This window comes from Tursiops truncatus, chromosome 3 (assembly GCF_011762595.2).
Source record: "Tursiops truncatus isolate mTurTru1 chromosome 3, mTurTru1.mat.Y, whole genome shotgun sequence".
Taxonomy (NCBI): domain Eukaryota; kingdom Metazoa; phylum Chordata; class Mammalia; order Artiodactyla; family Delphinidae; genus Tursiops; species Tursiops truncatus.
In genome coordinates, this window is record NC_047036.1 from 61072104 (window position 1) to 61091420 (window position 19317).

At 34.6% G+C, this 19317-nt stretch overlaps 1 protein-coding gene across 2 annotated transcripts in view; it reads right to left on the reverse strand.

The window, feature by feature from the left end:
• Positions 1-19317, reverse strand: part of TBCA (tubulin folding cofactor A) — a 98431-nt gene that overhangs the window by 10888 nt on the left and 68226 nt on the right. The window contains exon 2 of one of the 2 annotated variants that reach the window (XM_033852955.2): positions 5907-6012. The exons of the other annotated variant lie outside the window; for it this stretch is intronic. Coding sequence (XP_033708846.1) covers positions 5907-6012 — 106 coding nt within the window. The remainder of the gene's footprint in view (positions 1-5906; positions 6013-19317) is intronic. 2 annotated transcript variants of the gene reach the window in all.

The following is a 19317-nucleotide window of genomic DNA, read 5'->3' on the forward strand; positions in this document are numbered from 1 at the left end:
AAATTAAAAGCACAATCAGCTATCATTACACACTTATCATGTAGGTGATGGTTAAATGCTAAAATTAAATACAGTGATAACACCAAATGCTGGTGAGGATGTGGAGAAGTCAAACCATTCAAACATCACTGGTAGGAACATAAAATGGTACAGCCACTCGAAAAGAGTTTGGTAGTTTCTTTTAAAACAAAAAATGTACTAATATGACCCAGCAATTGCTTGGGCATTTATCCCAGAAAATGAAAACTTATGTTCATGTAAAAATTGAATATGAACGTTCATAACAGCTTTTTTTGTATCAACCAAAACCTGGAAACAATCCAAGTGTCCTTTGATGGTTAAAATGTGGTACATTCATCCCATGGAACACTACTCAGCAATAGTAAGGAACAAATTATTGATACACTCAATGACCTTGATGGACCTCGAGAAATTATTAAGTGGAAAACAATTTCAAAAGGTTACATACTGTGTGATTCCATTCCATGCTATATAACATTCTTTAAAGAGTGTTAATTATTTAGGATTTAAGGGGTGGAGAGGACAGGGACTATAAAGAGATAGCAAAAGGCAGTCTTGTGATGGAATGGTTCTCCATCATGATTGTGCAGCAGTTACACATGCTACACATGCAATGGAATTGCATAGAATTATACACACACACAATGAGTACATGTATAACTAGTGAAATGTAAATAAGCTCTGTGGTGTACCAATGTCAGTTTCATGGTTTGGATACTGTAATATAATTATGCAAGATGCTACGTTGTAAAAGGAATGGTAAAGGGTATATGAGACTTCCCTGAAAATATTTTGCAACTCCCTGTGAGTCTGTAACAAAAAACAAAAAAAGCAAGTGTATAAACAGAACACCATTTATAAACCTGATTATATGTACCAAGAGACAATAAAATTTTAGTTATTGATAAAAAAACTCTGGTGTTTCTTGCAGCCTTGTGAGAGACCCTTGGTCAAATTCCTCTTTGTAGACTGAAACCTCCTATTATTTTCCATATATTTAATGAAAAAATTGCCCCTTCAGTTTTAGGAAAAAGAAATATCAAATTGTGAACGTTAACTCATGTTTCAAGTAAATCACAAAAAATGTGGTGCAAAATTTCACAATACTGCAATTATATGTAATAAATGTAAGGTTTTTGTGAGAAACCTTGGTTGAAAATTGAACCAGTTTGTCCTTTAATATTACTTCTGGAAGGTAAGAGATGCATCATGCCTTATGTAAAATAACTGAGATATGTTTGATTGTCATTATTACCAATCATTTCTGCTCCAGAATAGGCTTTAAAAAAAAAACAAAAAAAGACGAGAATACCTTCACCAGTTGAGGGCAAAATCCTCTGTAACCATCCCTAATCGGGGGATGAGGATATTGGAGGAAAAGAGGAATATCATAAGCAGAAGGCTAAAACCAATATCGAGTCAACATTTGAATGCTGTGTTATAGAATAACTCTTTGACTGGTATTTTGGCTTATTAGGGTCCTGAAACTCCTGCCTAGTTATTTATTTTAAAACAACCAAAATTAAGCCCAGTGCAAGAGAGAACAATTTTGGCAATCAATTTCAGGTAAGAAGTTTGACAGGGACCAAGAGACAGCATTGTATGTGTACGTTATAAAATATTAGGGCTCGTTCAGAAGATCTAGGAAAGCCAGAGCAAAATGGAACCAAGTGAGAGAAAAGTCAAGGTAGTGTACAGTGACTGGGGATGGCATTTAGCTCAGAAGAGGAGGAAATACAGGGAGAAGAGTAGAGAACCCACAAAATCTGGCACTTGGCTTCCATATTTTTTACGAGGGGCATCAGCAAATGTCATGAAACAATTCCTGACCTTACAGTAGTAGGCAATTAGGAAAAGAGCAGTGCTTCTGGCAATGCAACTCCCCTTGCACATAAGAAAAAACATGTAAGTCTGGCCACTGCAAAGCTAAGCCAGGAAAAGGAATTGAGAAAAGCATGTAGGCTGGGCTAAAGACAAGGTTTCATGAGACCCTGAAACAAAACTGCAACTGAAAACTGTATACACTGCAGGTTGAGAATATCAGAAAACAAAACAATTTATTGCTCTGTAATTAGACATGGGTTGGTATTCTTGAATTTAAGTACTAGGCTGACTATGAATCTAGAAAATCATGTTATAAACCATGACCACTGTGACAAAAGAATTTTAACATGGTTGAGTTTAGAAAGGGTTTTTGAACAAATTTTTTCCCCTTTTACATCTGCATATGTAGTCAATGATATAACCAGTAAGTGGCTAATATCTTTATTTTTTTATTTTTTAACATCTTTATTGGAGTATAATTGCTTTACAATGGTGTATTAATTTCTGCTGTACAACAAAGTGAATCATCTATACATATATCCCCATATCCCCTCCCTCTTGCATCTCCCTCCCTCCCACCCTCCCTATCCCACCTCTCTAGGTGGTCACAAAGCACTGAGCTGATGTCCCTGTGGTTGCTTCCACTAGCTATCTATTTTACATTTGGTAGTGTATATATGTCCACGCCACTCTCTCACTTCTCCCCTGCTTACCCTCCCCCCCACCCCCATGTCCTCAAGTCCATTCTCTACGTCTGCGTCTTTATTCCTGTCCTGCCCCTAGGTTCTTCAGAACTATTTTTTTTTTTAGATTCCATATATATGTGAGTGGCTAATATCTTTAAGTAACAATTAGAACATAGGATTCAATAAAGAGTTAATCCTTACCTATCAAGTAGTAATTTTACTGAAAGATAATCAATATATAAATACAAATGAAATAAAACAGATTCTGTGATAATCTGTGACATTATTTGTAGAATTTTATTTAGAAAGGAAACACATTCCCCATTCCAAGTAACTTACAACTCATATTCTAGCTATAGGACTATTTTAAAATACATTATTGGTGATGAAAAGAAAAAGGCAAAGAAAAAACTAAACAAGGTCACTAACTACACAAGTGGGAAAATAAACCAGATGGGGTCTAAGAAGGACCTATGTGAAATAAGTGATACACTACGTTGTAATGTTTCTCACTAAATGTGGGAAAAAAATAGAGTACCTTAAAGTGAGAGAGATACAAAAATGATATGAATATTTATGGAAGTATATATTTAAAAAGCATTTAACATAAAGTTAAGAATCAAAAAGTTACATTCCATATGTAAATCCTTATGAAGGGCAGTTAGTTTACAAAAGTCAACATTTTGGGGGACATACTGTATCTGCACACCTATTTACAAATCCTCTCTCAATTTAAGAATATCTGACACACGAATGTCCTTTGTTAGATCATACATAGAGGAAGGGAGGCTCTCCTGGAAGCTGAAGAAAATAAGTTCTCTTCTTGTATAACCTGAAGAAGGAGACATTTCAAGTGCCACTGCATTCCTTGTGCACAACAGAAAGCAACTACCTACAGAAAAATCCACTTTAGGGCTTCCCTGGTGGCGTAGTGGTTGAGAGTCCGCCTGCTGATGCAGAGGATGCGGGTTCGTGCCCTGGTCTGGGAGGATCCCACATGCCGCGGAGCGGCTGGGCCCGTGAGCCATGGCTGCTGAGTCTGCGCATCCGGAGCCTGTGCTCCACAACGGGAGAGGCCACAACAGTGAGAGGCCCGTGTACCGCAAAAAAAAAAAGAAAAGAAAAAAAAAAGAAAAATCCACTTTAAGTGATTAATTTTACTTAATTAAAGTCTGGGTTAAGTGTGCATTACCATCTGTAACATAATTTATATGATGAAAACCACTGTGAGTTCATAAAGGTGATTTAAAAAATAAGTCTTGAGATATAATCTGTATAAGTTATTTTATATTCTCCTTTTACTTAGTGTTATCTGGATTTTATTCCAAATGCACTGGACACTGGATTTTAAGTAAAGGGATAAGTAATCTGATATACATTTTAAAGAGATCAACCTGGCTACTGTGGTATGAAAGGAATGGAGAGTTATCAAGAGACAAAGAGGATATCAACCAGGAGGCTTTTGCAGTAGTACAGGCATGAAGTGATAGTGGACTGGACTAGGATAGTGGCAGTAGAGAAAGAAATGTAAAGAAAAAGAAAGAGGACTTGGTGATCAAGAGAAGACCCGTAAGTTTTGGTTTGGGTATCTGAATAAGTAGACGTACCATTTATTGAGAGGGGGGAAACAAGAGAAAGACTAGCTTCTTGTTTCAGGGAGGTGAGCTGGGTTGAGGGAAGACCAAGATTCTTGTATTGAACACACAAGGGATATGTCAAATTGGTGATCAGTTGAATATACTGATACATATTGGAGTGGTTGGGCCCAGAGATAGAAATTTGGGAGATATTGGCACCAGAATGAATGTCAAGTTAGCAGGAATTTTGGGTTTTTCTGTTTTGTTGTTGCTTTTAATGCCACGTCTAAGAGTGCCTGGAACAGTATTTGGCAAGTAGCCAGGGGTTCAATTAATATGTTCTGTGCAAACAAATGAATGGGCATAAAGATGGTACTTAAAGTTAAAGGATGGTATGAGATTACCTAGAGAGGAATTGTAGCTAGAACTCTTAAGGTTAAAAAAATTTTTTAAAGATAGAGAGATAAAGAGACACAGAGAGAGAGATGGGAGAGAGACAGCAAGCTGGGAGAGGGAGAGTTTCAGCAAAGCAGAGTGAGAAAAAATGGCAGTGAAACCTGGTGACCATTCTATCAAAGATGCCAACATAAAAGAGCATTCCAAGGAGAGGTTATGTAAGAAAGAAGTGATAACAGTGTCACTGATGGTTGTAACAAGGGCTGAGGCACATAATCCACTCTAACAGGAAGGAAGGTGGGTAGTATGGGTACAGGTGCAGGTAGATTGACAGATTTTGTGGTGGGAATATAAGTTCCCTTGACAGCCTCTATTTTCTCAAGCTATTACAAAAGAAGTGTCAACCAGGAGTGAATATAAATTAGATGTTATGATGAGAATAAATAAAGTGTTATGAAACCACAGAGGAGGGGCACCTAACTCAGTGTTAGGGTGGAGTGTAGAGGAGGTTTAAAGAATAAGTAGGAATTAATAAGGAGAGGGTAGGTAGGACCAGTAGGAAGAACATCCCAGACATATGCAATATCTCAGAGGTAAAGGAGAAAGGGCTTGTTCAGGAAACTAAAAGGCAGGACCTAAGAGGTCCAGATAGGGACTGGCAAAAGATGAGGCTGGAATGATAAGGAGGTACCAAAATTAAGAAGAGCCGTGTATACAATGCTAAGGAGACTGAAACTTGCCATGAGGATAATCAGAAGTAGCCATTGAAATGCATAATATGTGTGTGTGTGTGTGTGTGTGTGTATAATTTTGGTGGTCTTCATATCAGTTTGGGAAAAATATCTGTAAATATAAGTATATTTAATTATAAGACTAGGCCATTTTATATTTAATACTTAAAACTGGAGAGGCAGTACTGCTTAATGGCTAAGAGCACAAATTCCAGAGCCAGAATGCCTGTGTTCAAATCCCAGGTATGCCACTTAGGAGTTGTGTGACCATGGGCAAGTTATTTAACCTGTGTTTCGGTTTCCTTAATTTTATTTATTTATTTTTTTGCGGTACGCGGGTCTCTCACTGTTGTGGCCTCTCCCGTTGCGGAGCACAGGCTCCGGACGTGCAGGCTCAGTGGCCATGGCTCACGGCCCCAGATGCTCCACGGCATGTGGGATCCTCCTGGATCGGGGCACAAACCCATGTCCCCTGTTTCGGCAGGCAGACTCTCAACCACTGCGCCACCAGGGAAGCCCCCAGTTTCCTTATTTTTAGATGGTAACTTTCCTTATTTTTAAATGGAGATTTTAATAGGACCTTTAGTAGGACCTTCTCAGAGGGCTGTTAATCCATTGTTAATATGGTATTATGTAAATGTTAGCTGTTATTATTTAAGATATAATTTTACCTGCTTTTTAATAGCATAATTTTCACCATCTTCAGCTTTCATTTTTTCAATCTTTTCTTCTTGTTGTTTTGCTTCTTTCTCATACATCATTTTTTCTTTGACCAATCTATAAATAAACCAAAAACTGTTTCAGAGAATTAACTTTCTCTCTAGCAACAGACCATAAAAAACAAAGAAACTCTGTAAATATAAAGTATACTTTAAAAAGCATATGTACTAGATGGGGAGGAGAAGGGAAGGGAAGAAAACTACATTAGCCACAGATGTATGAACCTCATGACCTTAAGTTTTATACCTGCCTAAAGCAAGCCAATCTATCAAAGCATGGAATTCTTAAATTTTTAATTAAAAACATTCCATTATAGTAACTGTATTTACAATGTAAAAATAACATTCAAAATTATTATATACTAACATTTCTTTATTGTTTGCTTTATTTATTTACTTAAAATTGCATTAATAATATGTTTCAGGTGTACAATATAGTGATTTGATATTTTTATACATTATGAAATTATCATCACAATAACCATACGTTATCTGTAACCACACAAAGTTGTATCTCTTAATCTTCTTCACCTATTTTGTCTGTGTCCCCACCCCATCTTCCCTCTGGCTACCACCAGTTTGTTCTCTGTATCTACAAGTCTGTTTCTGTTTTGTTTTGTTTTTTAGACTCCATATGTAAGTGCAATCATTCAGTATTTTCTCAGTTTGACTTATTTCACTTAGCATTAACACCTTCCAGGTCCATCCATGTTGCTGAGGAGGAGTAACCAAAAAAAAAAAAAAAAAAAAAAAATGCTAAGATCAATGTCAAAGAGGTTACTGCCTATATTTTCTTCTAGGAGTTTTATGATTTCAGGTCTTGCATTTAAGTCTTTAACACATTTTGAGTTTATTTTTGAATATGGTGTAACAAAGTGGTCCAGTTTCATTCTTTTGCATGTAGCTGTCCAGTTTTCCCAATATCATTTATTGAGGAGACTGTCTTTTCCTCATTGTATATTCTTGTCTCCTTTATCATAGATTAATTGACCATCTGAGTGTGGGTTTATTTCTGGACTCTCTATTCTGTTCCATTCATCTGTGTGCCTGTTTTTAGGGCCAGTACCATATTGTTGGCTATTCGGGGCCTTTCGTGGCTCTAATGTCTTTTTTTAACTGATATATGTTATCCAAACTTTTATACATGTACCTAAAACAACATAATGGTAAAAGCTCAGCTTACTGAGAAAAAAGTCAGTATATTGCATGCCAAATCCAAAACAAAGAAAGACTAGGTTATTTTCAACAACCAAAGTGTTTAAAAAGTATTTACTATGCACTTAATTTTGTGTCTGACCTTCCTGTGCGAGGGACTGGGATATATAATTTATTTTATTTTATTTTATTTTTTGCGGTACGCGGGCTTCTCACTGTTGTGGCCTCTCCCGTTGCGGAGCACAGCCTCCAGATGCACAGGCTCAGCGGCCATGGCTCACGGGCCCAGCCGCTCCGTGGCATGTGGGATCTTCCCGGACCGGGGCACGAACCCGTATCCCTTGCATCGGCAGGCAGACTCTCAACCACTGCGCCACCAGGGAAGCCCGAGGGCATTTTTTTTGGGGGGGGAGATATATAATTTAGACATGGTTCTCTCACAGACAAATAGTGGAAACAAACAAGTATTTAATTACTAAAGCAAGAAAGGGTATTGACAGAGATCAGGAAGATTTTCAACAATAAGGAACAGAGCAATACGAAGTTCTACTAATTATTCCTCAGATAACCAAAATTCAATTAACCATAATAGTGCAATCTCCCCTAATTCTCATTAATCAAAGTTTTAATGTAAAAGAAAAGTGCAGTCCAAGAAAACACTAATATTCCTATGTACATATTTCCTAAGGAACAGAAGAAAAAAACTTTCACAGTCCCATAGCTATTAAAAGCAGCTTTTTCCATCTGGCTTGCTGACTTACTTCTAGACCTATGTTACTGGGATGGAATTAAAAATCATATTAGAGCATGGCTTTTGTCTAATCATTTGCAATAAAGATTTTTAAGTGTATTTCAAAAGACAATTTAATTTTCATAGTCTAATAGGACTTAACATAAGTTCACAAATCTAAAAAATCTTTTGTCATACTACTTGGGAGGCTTTTAAGTCAGCTTTAGTTTGGATTTAAATCACCACATAAACTGCATACTAAATATTAAAATACTAAAATGTTCCAGTTTGGAATTTTGAGTTGTGCAAGCAAGGCTCATCCTGTCCTTCATGATCTTGCACTAGTGACATAGATGGAAAGAAACATGACAAAAAGTTCACAGTATTTACGGTAGAATATAATATGTGACCTTCAAATTCTCATCCTAAAATATCTCAAAGTGAAAAACAAAACAAAATAGGTATAAATTTTATGTTGCCCTGAATATAAACAAACAACAAAGGATATTCAAGAAACAAATAACAAAGGATACCTGGGAAACTATTATTTGTGGTTACCTGAGGAGAAAAGCCCTAATGATTTGGGGTAGGGATGGTCAGCTGGGAGGTACATAGAGAGGCTTTCATTTTATGCCTCTCAATAAAGTTCCAGGGTTTTTTCCCCCATGTATAAGTATTACTTTTATCAAAAAAATTTAGATGCTTATAATTATCTCTGAGTGGCACAATTTTGAATGATTTTAAAGTCTGCTAGTTATTCCTTTGGCTATATTTTCTGGAATAAAGCAAAATTCAATTAGAAAGATACCAAAATATACCTAATAGTTGTAATTCTCTAAACATTGCTATCTTTTGCTAGTTTTTCAAATGCTATAAAAATAACAAGTACAAATAAATATAAAGTCATAACTTATTATATTTTAAATGCATAATTAACTGAAAATATTTTTTAGTCTTACAAACCCCACACCTACAGAGAAACATAGCAAGTTCAAAATCTGGTCACTTTTAGTAGTTAGACAAATATTTAAGAGTAAAATAAAGAAATAAGAAAAAGCAACAGAAAAGGATAGACATAAGGAGAAATTTTAAGAAATGACAGCCATCGAGGTAATGATAAGCAAATGATAACAAACTACTTAACTGTCTATGGACATAACGTGATTTTAAATGTGCAGGCCAGTGTTTTACAAACTATTCCATAGTACATTAGTAGTCAAATAAGCTTAAAAAACACTGCTTGCCAAATCTTAAAAATTTATGATACATACTTGCACATTAAAGGGTCCTGAGAAATCTTGTAGTAAGAAAATCAATTTAATTTTGTTCAACTGCAAGCTTACCTGAGGCAAAAATGAACTTTCCCCCACTCAGCATTCTCCAGAACAGCTGCCTCTCAACACAAGTTTGAGAAGTACACTGTAGTAATCTATAAACTTTACACAAATCTGCATACACACATTTAAATATACTGTTCATAAAATTCTAAATAGAATAAAATTTGGGGATAAATCAAGAATTAAGAAACCTTGGGATAAAAAAGTTTTAGCTTAATTTGATATCTTGATTTTACAGTTTCTCATAATATTTTAAATAAGATTTTCATAGTTATAACCGAATTTGTACTTATGGCCATCTAGTAACTAACAGCCCAACACCAAGCCATGCTAAAGATACAATGACAAGCCTGTGATTAATGATAGTAAGAGGGCTTCCCCGGTGGCGCAGAGGTTGAGAGTCTGCCTGCCGATGCAGGGGACAAGGGTTCGTGCCCCGGTCCAGGAAGATCCCACATGCCGTGGAGCGGCTGGGCCCGTGAGCCATGGCCGTTGAGCCTGCGCGTCTGGACCCTGTGCTCCACAGGGGGAGAGGCCACAACAGTGAGAGGCCACAACAGTGAGAGGCCCGTGTACCGCAAAAAAAAAAAAAAAAAAAAAAAAAGATAGTAAGAAACTGTAATAAACTGATATTTTTAAAAAAATTGATATTTAGAAGAACATTTTATATGGATATTTTCAAACAAAACATGTAGAGAAAATAGCATAATAAACCCCAGGTACTCATCACTCAGTCAACAATTATTAATATTTTGGCAATCTTGTTTCATGTATCTCTTGCCACTTATTTGTGTATTTATTTATTAGTATTTTCAGATATTTTACCTTTGGTTTGATTTTTGAAGTTAAAAGCCTATGACTTCCACCCCTCCCCACCTTGCACCATATACAAAAATTAACTCAAAATGGATCAAAGATCTAAAAAGCTAAAATTATAAAACTTTTGGAAGAAAACATAGAGGTAAATCTTGGTGACCTTGGACTTGGCAATGACTTTTTAGATATGACACCAAAAGCACAAGAAAAAGAAAAAAAAATTGGCTTTCATCAAAATTTTTAAAATTCTGTGCTTCAAAAGACACTATCAGAGAATTCCCTGGTGGTCCAGGGGTTAGGACTCTGCACTTTCACTGCTGAGGGTCCAAGTAGCCAAAAAAAGACGCTATCAGGCAAGTGAAAAGACAACTGCAGAATGAGAGAAAATATCTGCAAATCATATACTGGATAAGGAACTTGTATCTAGAATATATAAAGAACAATAATAATAAAAGTTTTAAAAATCCAATTTAAAATGGTCAAGCTGAATAGACATTTCTCTGAAGAAGATATACAAATGCCCAACAAGAACATGGAAAGATGCTCAACATCATTAGTCATCAGGGAAATGCAAATCAAAACCATAGCGAGATAGCACTTCACACCCATGAGGATGTTTATAATCAAAAAGTCAGATAATAACAAGTGTTGCTGACAAGAATGTGGAAAACCTGAAACCACCAAACACTGCTAGTGGAAATGCAAACTGTTGCAACTGCTTTGGAAGCTTGGTCATTCCTCAAAAGCTTGAACACAGAGTTACCATATATCTCGGTAATTCCATTCCTAAGTATATACCCAAGAGAAATGAAAACGTATGTCTACATGAAAACTTGTACATGAATGTTCATAGCAGCATTATGCATACATTATAGGAAAATGTGGAAACAAGTTAAAAGTCCATCAACTGATGAATGGACAAACAATATATGGTATATCATACAATGGAATAATATTCAGCATACAAAGAAATGAAGTACTGAATCATGCTACAATCTAGATGAACCTTAAAAGCATTATGCTAAGTGAAAGAAGTCAGACATAAAGGCCACATATTGTATGATTCTATTTATAGGATATATCCAGTATAGGTAAATCTATAGAGACAGAAGGTAAATTAGAGGTTGCCTAGGATGGGGGAATTTGGAGGGTAATAGCTAAAGGGTTTGGGGTAATAAAAATGTTCTAAAAATGACTGGTGACAGCTGCACAATTCTGTGAATATACTAAAAACAAATTGTAGACTTTAAGTGGGTGACTTATAGGGTATTTGAATTACATCACAATAAAGTTGTTAACAAAATGAAAAAGAAAAAAAGCTTGTGACCATAAATTCAGCTATAGGGGAAAGCTGTAAGTAGTACTGGATACATTCAAACCTGGACTTAACGAGAGTTGAACATGTGAACATCATGTATAGAAATTTGCATTTGACTTCTAGTTTAAAACTGCTTTAACAATATTTTCAGTATTAAGATAAAAATATCCTCTGAGGCTTAAAATTTCAAAATAAAATCATTAATGCATATCACTATAGATATTTCTGTAAAAGTTCCTTTGACACAGAAAATGCTAGGACAGAGATGGCAAGTTGCCAGCCTGCTTAAATGGGACCTAAAGATGGTTTTATTTTATTCACAGAAAGAATTAAAAAAACAACAACATATTTGTTACCAAATTTAACAACTGGGAGATTTAAGTCTGGCTTTCTGGCTTCTCTTAAGATGTTTTTTATCAGGGAATATTAGGGCTGCATCCTACTACTGGATGGAACTAAGTAGTGGCTGTTGACTGTTTTAGATGAGGCATGTGTTGCTGTTCACTGTGCCCCAACTCACACGACTCCCTGTTTCTCAAACACTCAAGCCTTTTCCTTGACCCTGTAAGCAACTGAGTTTAGAACCTGTGGGCTGGGAAACTTGCATATCATTAATGCAGTAGAACTATTATTGTTGTTTTTATTACCTTAATAGAATCACAATTAGTATTCAGAATATCAGGGATAACCAGAAACCACCGGGATTAGCAATAAGACTTTCAATATTTCTAAAGATGACAGGTTACTAAACTCCTCTAGTAAACGAAAGTAGCTGGGACTGGATAAGCTATCAGAAATAAGCACATTTAACAATATCCTGTAATTCAAAGACCTAGAACAAGGGTTGGCAAGCTATGGCCAGTGAGCTGAATTTGGTCTGCCATCTGTCTTTGTATGGTCTGAGAGCTATAAATAGTTTTCACTTTTTTTTTTTTTTTTGTGGTACGCGGGCCTCTCACTGTTGTGGCCTCTCCCGTTGCGGAGCACAGGCTCTGGACGCGCAGGCTCAGCGGCCATGGCTCACGGGCCTAGCCGCTCCGCGGCATGTGGGATCTTCCCAGACCGGGACACGAACCCGTGTCCCCTGCATCGGCAGGCGGACTCTCAACCACTGCGCCACCAGGGAAGCCCCACATTTTTAAATGGTTAAAAATATTAGAAAAATATTTTGTGACATGTGAAAATCATATGGAATTCAAATTTCAGTGTCCATAAATAAAGTTTTATTGGAACACAGCCACACTTATTCATTTATGTATCCTCTATAGCTACTTTCACGTAATGATAGCAGAGGTGAGTAGTTGTGACAATATGGCTCACAAAGTCTAAAATATACACTACCTGGCCCTTTACAAAAAAGGGTTGCTGACCCCTGACTTGGAAGACCTCGACTTAACTCTATCCAACCCCTACTTAACCATCTTAGCATTTACCACACCACACTGAAACCAAGTCTTACTTGCTAGGTCTTAAGTTCCTTGAAGATGGGATTAGGTTGTATTCATACTGTATTCCTGATCTGTAATTAACACATGGTAGACACTCAACGTTTGCTGAATGAAAAGTTGAGTCTAAAAATCTCACTATTGCCTTTTAACATTTTCAATTTAAAGAGATACATGAGACAATTCTGAAGTGGAACAAAGGTGATCCACAAAATTTGAGAAATAAGAAAACTACAGTGATTTCTGAGAAACTATACAATGAAAGAGAGAAATTCTATGCCTAGATCCACTGACAGTTCTGGTTGGTAATCCTAGTCATCCTACTCCATGTACTTCTCCATGGAAAATAGCAGTCATCGCCTCAGCAAAATTGACAAGACAGTCAACTACGTATCACACTTGACAAGTAAAGGTGCTGAATACTTACATGACTATTAGAATATCAAAACAAGCATAAGTAAAGTCTTTGTTTTAAAAAAATAAAAAGCCATACTGTGAAAAGGCTCAGGAAGCAAGTTACTGAAGAGCAAACATACTGTCCCCCAAAAGGAAAAAAATCACCGTTAGTGAGAACCCAGTAATACCAGCGTGTAAAATTACAATAAATAAAATGCTAAGGCAAGATGCAAGAGAAATTGAAAAAGTTCCACTTTCAAACAGTATAAATCAATGTACTGATGACAAGTCACATGACATGGAAGAGGTTTTAGAGAGTATATACACAACTTCAGCTTTACTAGATATTATCAAATTGCTTTCCAAAATGGTTGTATCAATTGATACCCAACCTGCAGTATATGAAATTTCCTGCTTCTCTTTGGCATCCTGGTGAACAACTGGAATTGTATGAGTTACTAAATTTCTGACAATAAGAAGAGTGTGAAATGGTATTATATTATGTTTGAAATATTAACTTCCCTGAAAACTTATAAGGTTATCTATGTTTATTAAAATAGTATGGTTACTGGATAAGTATTTGTTAAATCTATGAATGAATAGCTTCTGGTGAATTGGACTCTTCTTCCTTTCTCTAGGAAAGGCTAAGATTTAATAAGAAAACTTAACTCAAGTATATATAGTCATAGTTCTTAAATTTGTTACTAAAATATTTTTCTGTAACATACATATGCATATGCTCCTATAAGTACAGGAACACTTGAAAGATTATAAAGAATAAAATTTTAAAATCAGTCATAATCTCATTGCCCAAGCTAACTACTACTGATCCAAAATGGACATAATTCTAAAATTCCAAAAACATTTAAAAAAATTGGAATTTAAAAATTAAGTTTGGCATAAACTCATTTACTAGCAAAATGTGACCTCAACTGACATGAAAATATTTATAGACTTTATGTATTCTACTTAATGTGAACAATCATGTTTCACTGCAGAAATATGAATGTGTTTGATTATAGAGTACTTCTTTAGACACTACCATGTAAATGCATTTATTATTGTTCCAAAATCTAAAACACCTGGAATTCAGAAATACATATGGGCCCAACAGTTTCATATAAGGGATTATGAAATCTGTATTAACATTTTGAATATTTTTCACTAGTTTTTTTTAAACATGTGCGAAAATTTATATTATATACACACAATTGATCCTTGAACAACTCAGGGGTTAGGGATGCTGATCCTCCTCACAGTCAAAAATCCATGTATATCTTTATAGTTGACCCTTTGTATCTGGTTCTGCATCCTTGAACCATGGATCAAAAATAGTAATGCAGGGGCTTCCCTGGTGGCGCAGTGGTTTGGAGTCCGCCTGCCGATGCAGGGGACATGGGTTCGTGCCCCGGTCCGGGGGGATCCCACATGCCGCGGAGCGGCTAGGCCCGTGAGCCATGGCCACTGACCCTGCGCATCCGGAGCCTGTGCTCCGCAACGGGAGAGGCCACAACAGTGAGAGGCCCGCGTACCGCAAAAAAAAAAAAAAAAAGTAATGCAGTACATCTTTATGGAAAAAAATCCATGTATAAGTGGACCTATGCAATTCAAACCCATGTTGTTCAAGAGACAACTGTATATAAATAAATAAATAAATAAATAAATAAATAAATAAATAAATAAATAAATGGGATAGTGTACCATTTCCAATCTCATTACATATTCTTTGAAAATATAGCTGTTAGCGGCTGCAAAGCATTTCATAATACCAGTATGACAGCTTATTAAATGCTGTTAGACATCTGGACATCCCCATATAAATAATATTGTGATGAACCTCCCTACTCCTAAATTTTATAGATGTATATTATTTTCTTATTATATAATATTTAAAATATATAGTGTCTGAGGAGAAATTAGACTAAATCCTTTTCCAGTAAACTAGTGATCATTTATTGATGAATACTTCCTTTTTCTACTGATATGATAAGCTACCTTAGTCATTCATTATTAGTAGTCATAAACAAAATGCAAATATTAATTCAATCTATCCTATTTTAGCCTACTATTTAGTATTTCATCTTAGTCAAAGAAAACAGTATGCCAGATTTCACTGCTGAAATATTAATAAGCATATCAAAGCCTACATTAAAGAGATGTAAAATTAAAAAGAGAAAAATAAGGGAAATGAACATCAAGGGAAAAGAAGATAAACCTGATAACCAATAGGAGTTGTAGATAGTGATAAAGTAAAAAATCAGGGGAAGAATTTTTCTTTAAAAACTAGACTTTCCCTTGGGGGCAGAGATAAATTAGGAGTGTGGGATTAACAGATACACACTACTATACATAAAATAGATAAGTGAGGATTTACTGTATAGTACAGGGAACTATATTCAATATCTTGTAACACACTATAATGGAAAAGAATTGAAAAAAAGAATATACATAACCAAATCACTTTGCTGTACACGTGACACTAACACAGTATTGTAAATCAACTATACTTCAATTAAAAAAAAATAAATTTTCCCAGAGATGGGAAAAAAAAAAATCTTAACTGAAAGGGATTTCTAAGTGCCAACTGGAATCAAAAAACCTCACGTCTATGTACATTGTTGAGAATTTTCAGAGACCCAAAAACACTAAAGCTTTCAAACAGAGAAGAAATAGGTCACCTATAAAAGTTTTATCTTTCACATTAATAACGCTAGATACCACAAGACATGGGAGCAATCCCTTCAAACTTCTGAGAGAAAACAATTTAAAACCTGGATTTATAACTGTAATAGTGAGAGGAAAATTCACTAATTCATTCAGCAATTATTTACTGAGGGGCTACTATGTGCCAGACATTTTATGTACCAAGGATATACCAGTGAACAAAACCACAAAAATCTCTGCCCTATGGCATTTTTAGTGGGAAAATAAAGACAATAAGCAAAATATATTATAGCATGTTAGATTGTGAAAAGTGCTCTAAGAGAAAAAGCAGTGAAGAAGGGCTGGTAATACAGGGGATTCACAATTTAAAACAAGATGGTCAGGGAAGGCCTCTTTGAGAATGGGATATGTGTTGAGATCTGAAAGAAACAGTAAGTCATGTAGAAAAGTGATGAAAGAAGTCATAGGCCAGGAGAACTTTTTTTTTTGTATAAAAATTCAAAAAGTTCATCTACTCTGCCTTCTTTCTGACAAATTTACTTAAGAATGTATTCCAGCAAAATGAAGATGAATATCAAGAAAAGAAACCATGGTCAATGTAATGTAACAGTCTAATGAAGGAAAAAAAAAAATCCCAGTATTGACTGTGTCGTAGGCCTGGAAAACAATCAATCTAAATGAGAATCTTAGTATGGAGTCTTACAGACACATCTTTAAGAAGAAGAATGAGTAAGAAGGTAGAAATCATTTATGTGTTTTTTCTCCCAATAATGAAAGAATGAAAGACAATTAGAAACTCCAGGAAAAGTACCCCCCTCCACAGTCCACCCCCCAACATAGTTTGTCTAAAACATTCAGATATATTATGAACTATATAGTTATTCCAAACTAATATTGGTTATAACTAAATGGGCAAAGAAAATATCATTTGATGCAAATGACTTAGCTGACTGACGACTGTCACCTCTCATAGATAATAAAAGTTAACATCAGTTAGGATACCTGAATTTTATCAAATTATAAAATAAGCCCAATTTAATGATATTTTACTATAGTAATTATTCTTGGTGATTCAGTAACTCAGGTTATTCTTGGAACTACTGATGAGAAAATTTGGGAGCCAAATCTGAGATTTTTCAGTTGTACAGCTCTAGGGTCCAGAGAACAACTCATGATTTGGGGATTATTAGCATTATACAAAGGTACTTTGGTATGTAATGTGTTTATTCAGTTTGTTGTACTAAGATTTATTCATTAGGTCACAGTGGTTCAAGAAGAAACATGTATGAAGATTTCTGCTATTTTTATATTACTGATATTGAGGTCTTGTTTAAGTCCTTTGTACAGAAGAATGACAATAATCATGAACTGTTAACAATTTCCATTCAGAAAAACCTAACAGTTGAAAATAATTTTCATACTATATTCCTATCTAAAGGTATACATATAGTAAATAATCTGGTAAATGTTAAAGTATTGAAATACACTTTCAATGTATATTTATTTTGTACTTTACCACATATAAAGCATTTAAAAAATTAAGTCAAATTTCTAAGTCTTTAACTGCTTAAACACTACTTCTAAGTAATATTTAGTAATGGTACTTGATACAGAGATGTATTTGACACAATTTTAATAGCTAGCAAATCTGTGTGAATATTCAATAGTAAAATTTTCTTAATTATTATAAGGTTGGTTTAGTGATTCCCAATGACTCCTCTAATCTTTCTTCTCTGTATCATATTAATTATAGTCTGCAGTTTTAAAAAAAGTTTGTATTATCTCTAATACTCCACCCTTTTATTCTTCATTTCTTTACTCAGTAAAACATTTTTGCAGCCTGACTCTCTGAATCTGTCAGTAAACACTGTTTTTAAATGTTGCATTTTCACAACTGGAGGCATTCCACCTTTAGCTCTTGTCCCACGAATATGTGTCAGCATGTAAAAATATGATAAACCTCTAACTTTATCTCACAAAAACAGAAGAATATATAAATAATATATTTTGTAGCATTTTAAGAACGTCACAGCTTTTTCCAAGTTGTTCTACACAGTCTTCCTGGACTATTTCAGATGAGTTATTTGATAGAATCTTTCAGGATCCTGATTCTGTGGATAGACTACCATGATAACATATGAATATATCTATAACAAACATCATTTTGTCTGGTCAACCTAAAAAACCCAAGTAATAACTATAGTATTTGGGGTTAAAGAAAGACACAGCAGCAGGCTCAAACTTGTTTATATGTAGGGGAGAAAATCTATCCTTTAACTGATCATGTAAATGGAACCAAATTGCCACTTTTCAAATGTGGCAACAATTGTTTCTTTTCACATTAGAAAAAGGAACTCTCTTCCAAGAGATGTTAATAGATAGTTGAAAGAAAAAAGGTTTCTATGAACAGATAATACTTGAGAAATATTGCATACTCTATTCCTCTCTTAAAGATTCACATAGTGAAAGCTTTTGAGTAATCTTAAAATAAAGAAACATGTTAACTTTTAACTCAGCCGTTCTCAAATTAATTTGAGCAGAACACTTTTTCAACTTACCTATTAAAATCCAGTTAAACATATTCCAGAAAATACCAACTTGGAATCCAAAATGAAAGACAGGTAATACTCAAAATTCTGACTACAGTATTTGGTAAACTCCTATTTCTAAATTTCTAAAGTGTATTTTTACCCTATAATAAATACAAAAATATTCTATTCAAAATTGCCAGTTTATAGAAGTTAATAAAATGTCATATTAATTATTAATTTAAATAATATAATTAATTTTTAAAATAAATCAATATGGCAACAATGGCTTAATTAATATTAGTATATATTACTAGTACAACATACTAGTAATACTAGTGTAATTAATATTAAATAAATGATAGTGTAATTAATATTAAATAAATGAACATTATATATCTTATCACTTTTTAAATTTTAATTTGTTTATAACTGAATTCACATTTTAGTAGAAAGTAGCTGGCCACACCACCTTATAATATTATCAGCAAAATATTTAGTTTGAAAAATTATACAGAAGCTAACACATTATAAAGCAACCATACTCTAATTAATTAATAAAAACAAAAAGTGAAAAATTATTTAGTAACATTACAGCTGACAAAAATTTTTAAAAATCTAATCCAATTTTTCCTAACACAAGTTTATTTTTTCAACTTAGATATGGTACTTGAATGCTAATAAATACTCAATGGTTTTTAGGCCAAATTCTATAAAGGAATGTAATTTTTTTTTAAAAGGTAATTTTAAAGTAAGATAGCTTCAATAGAAAATATAACCACTTTAAAATTGGTGCCTTAACTAGAGCTAATGAACAAACTAGTACAGGAAGCTTGTCATCTATGATCTCTAACTATTCATTAACAAATATCTACTAATTTAAATTTCCAAAATAGCACAATCATGTGGGGGATAGGGTGGCATTTTTTATTATGGTATAATAGGCTAAATATCTAGCCTCAACACTGTGAGAA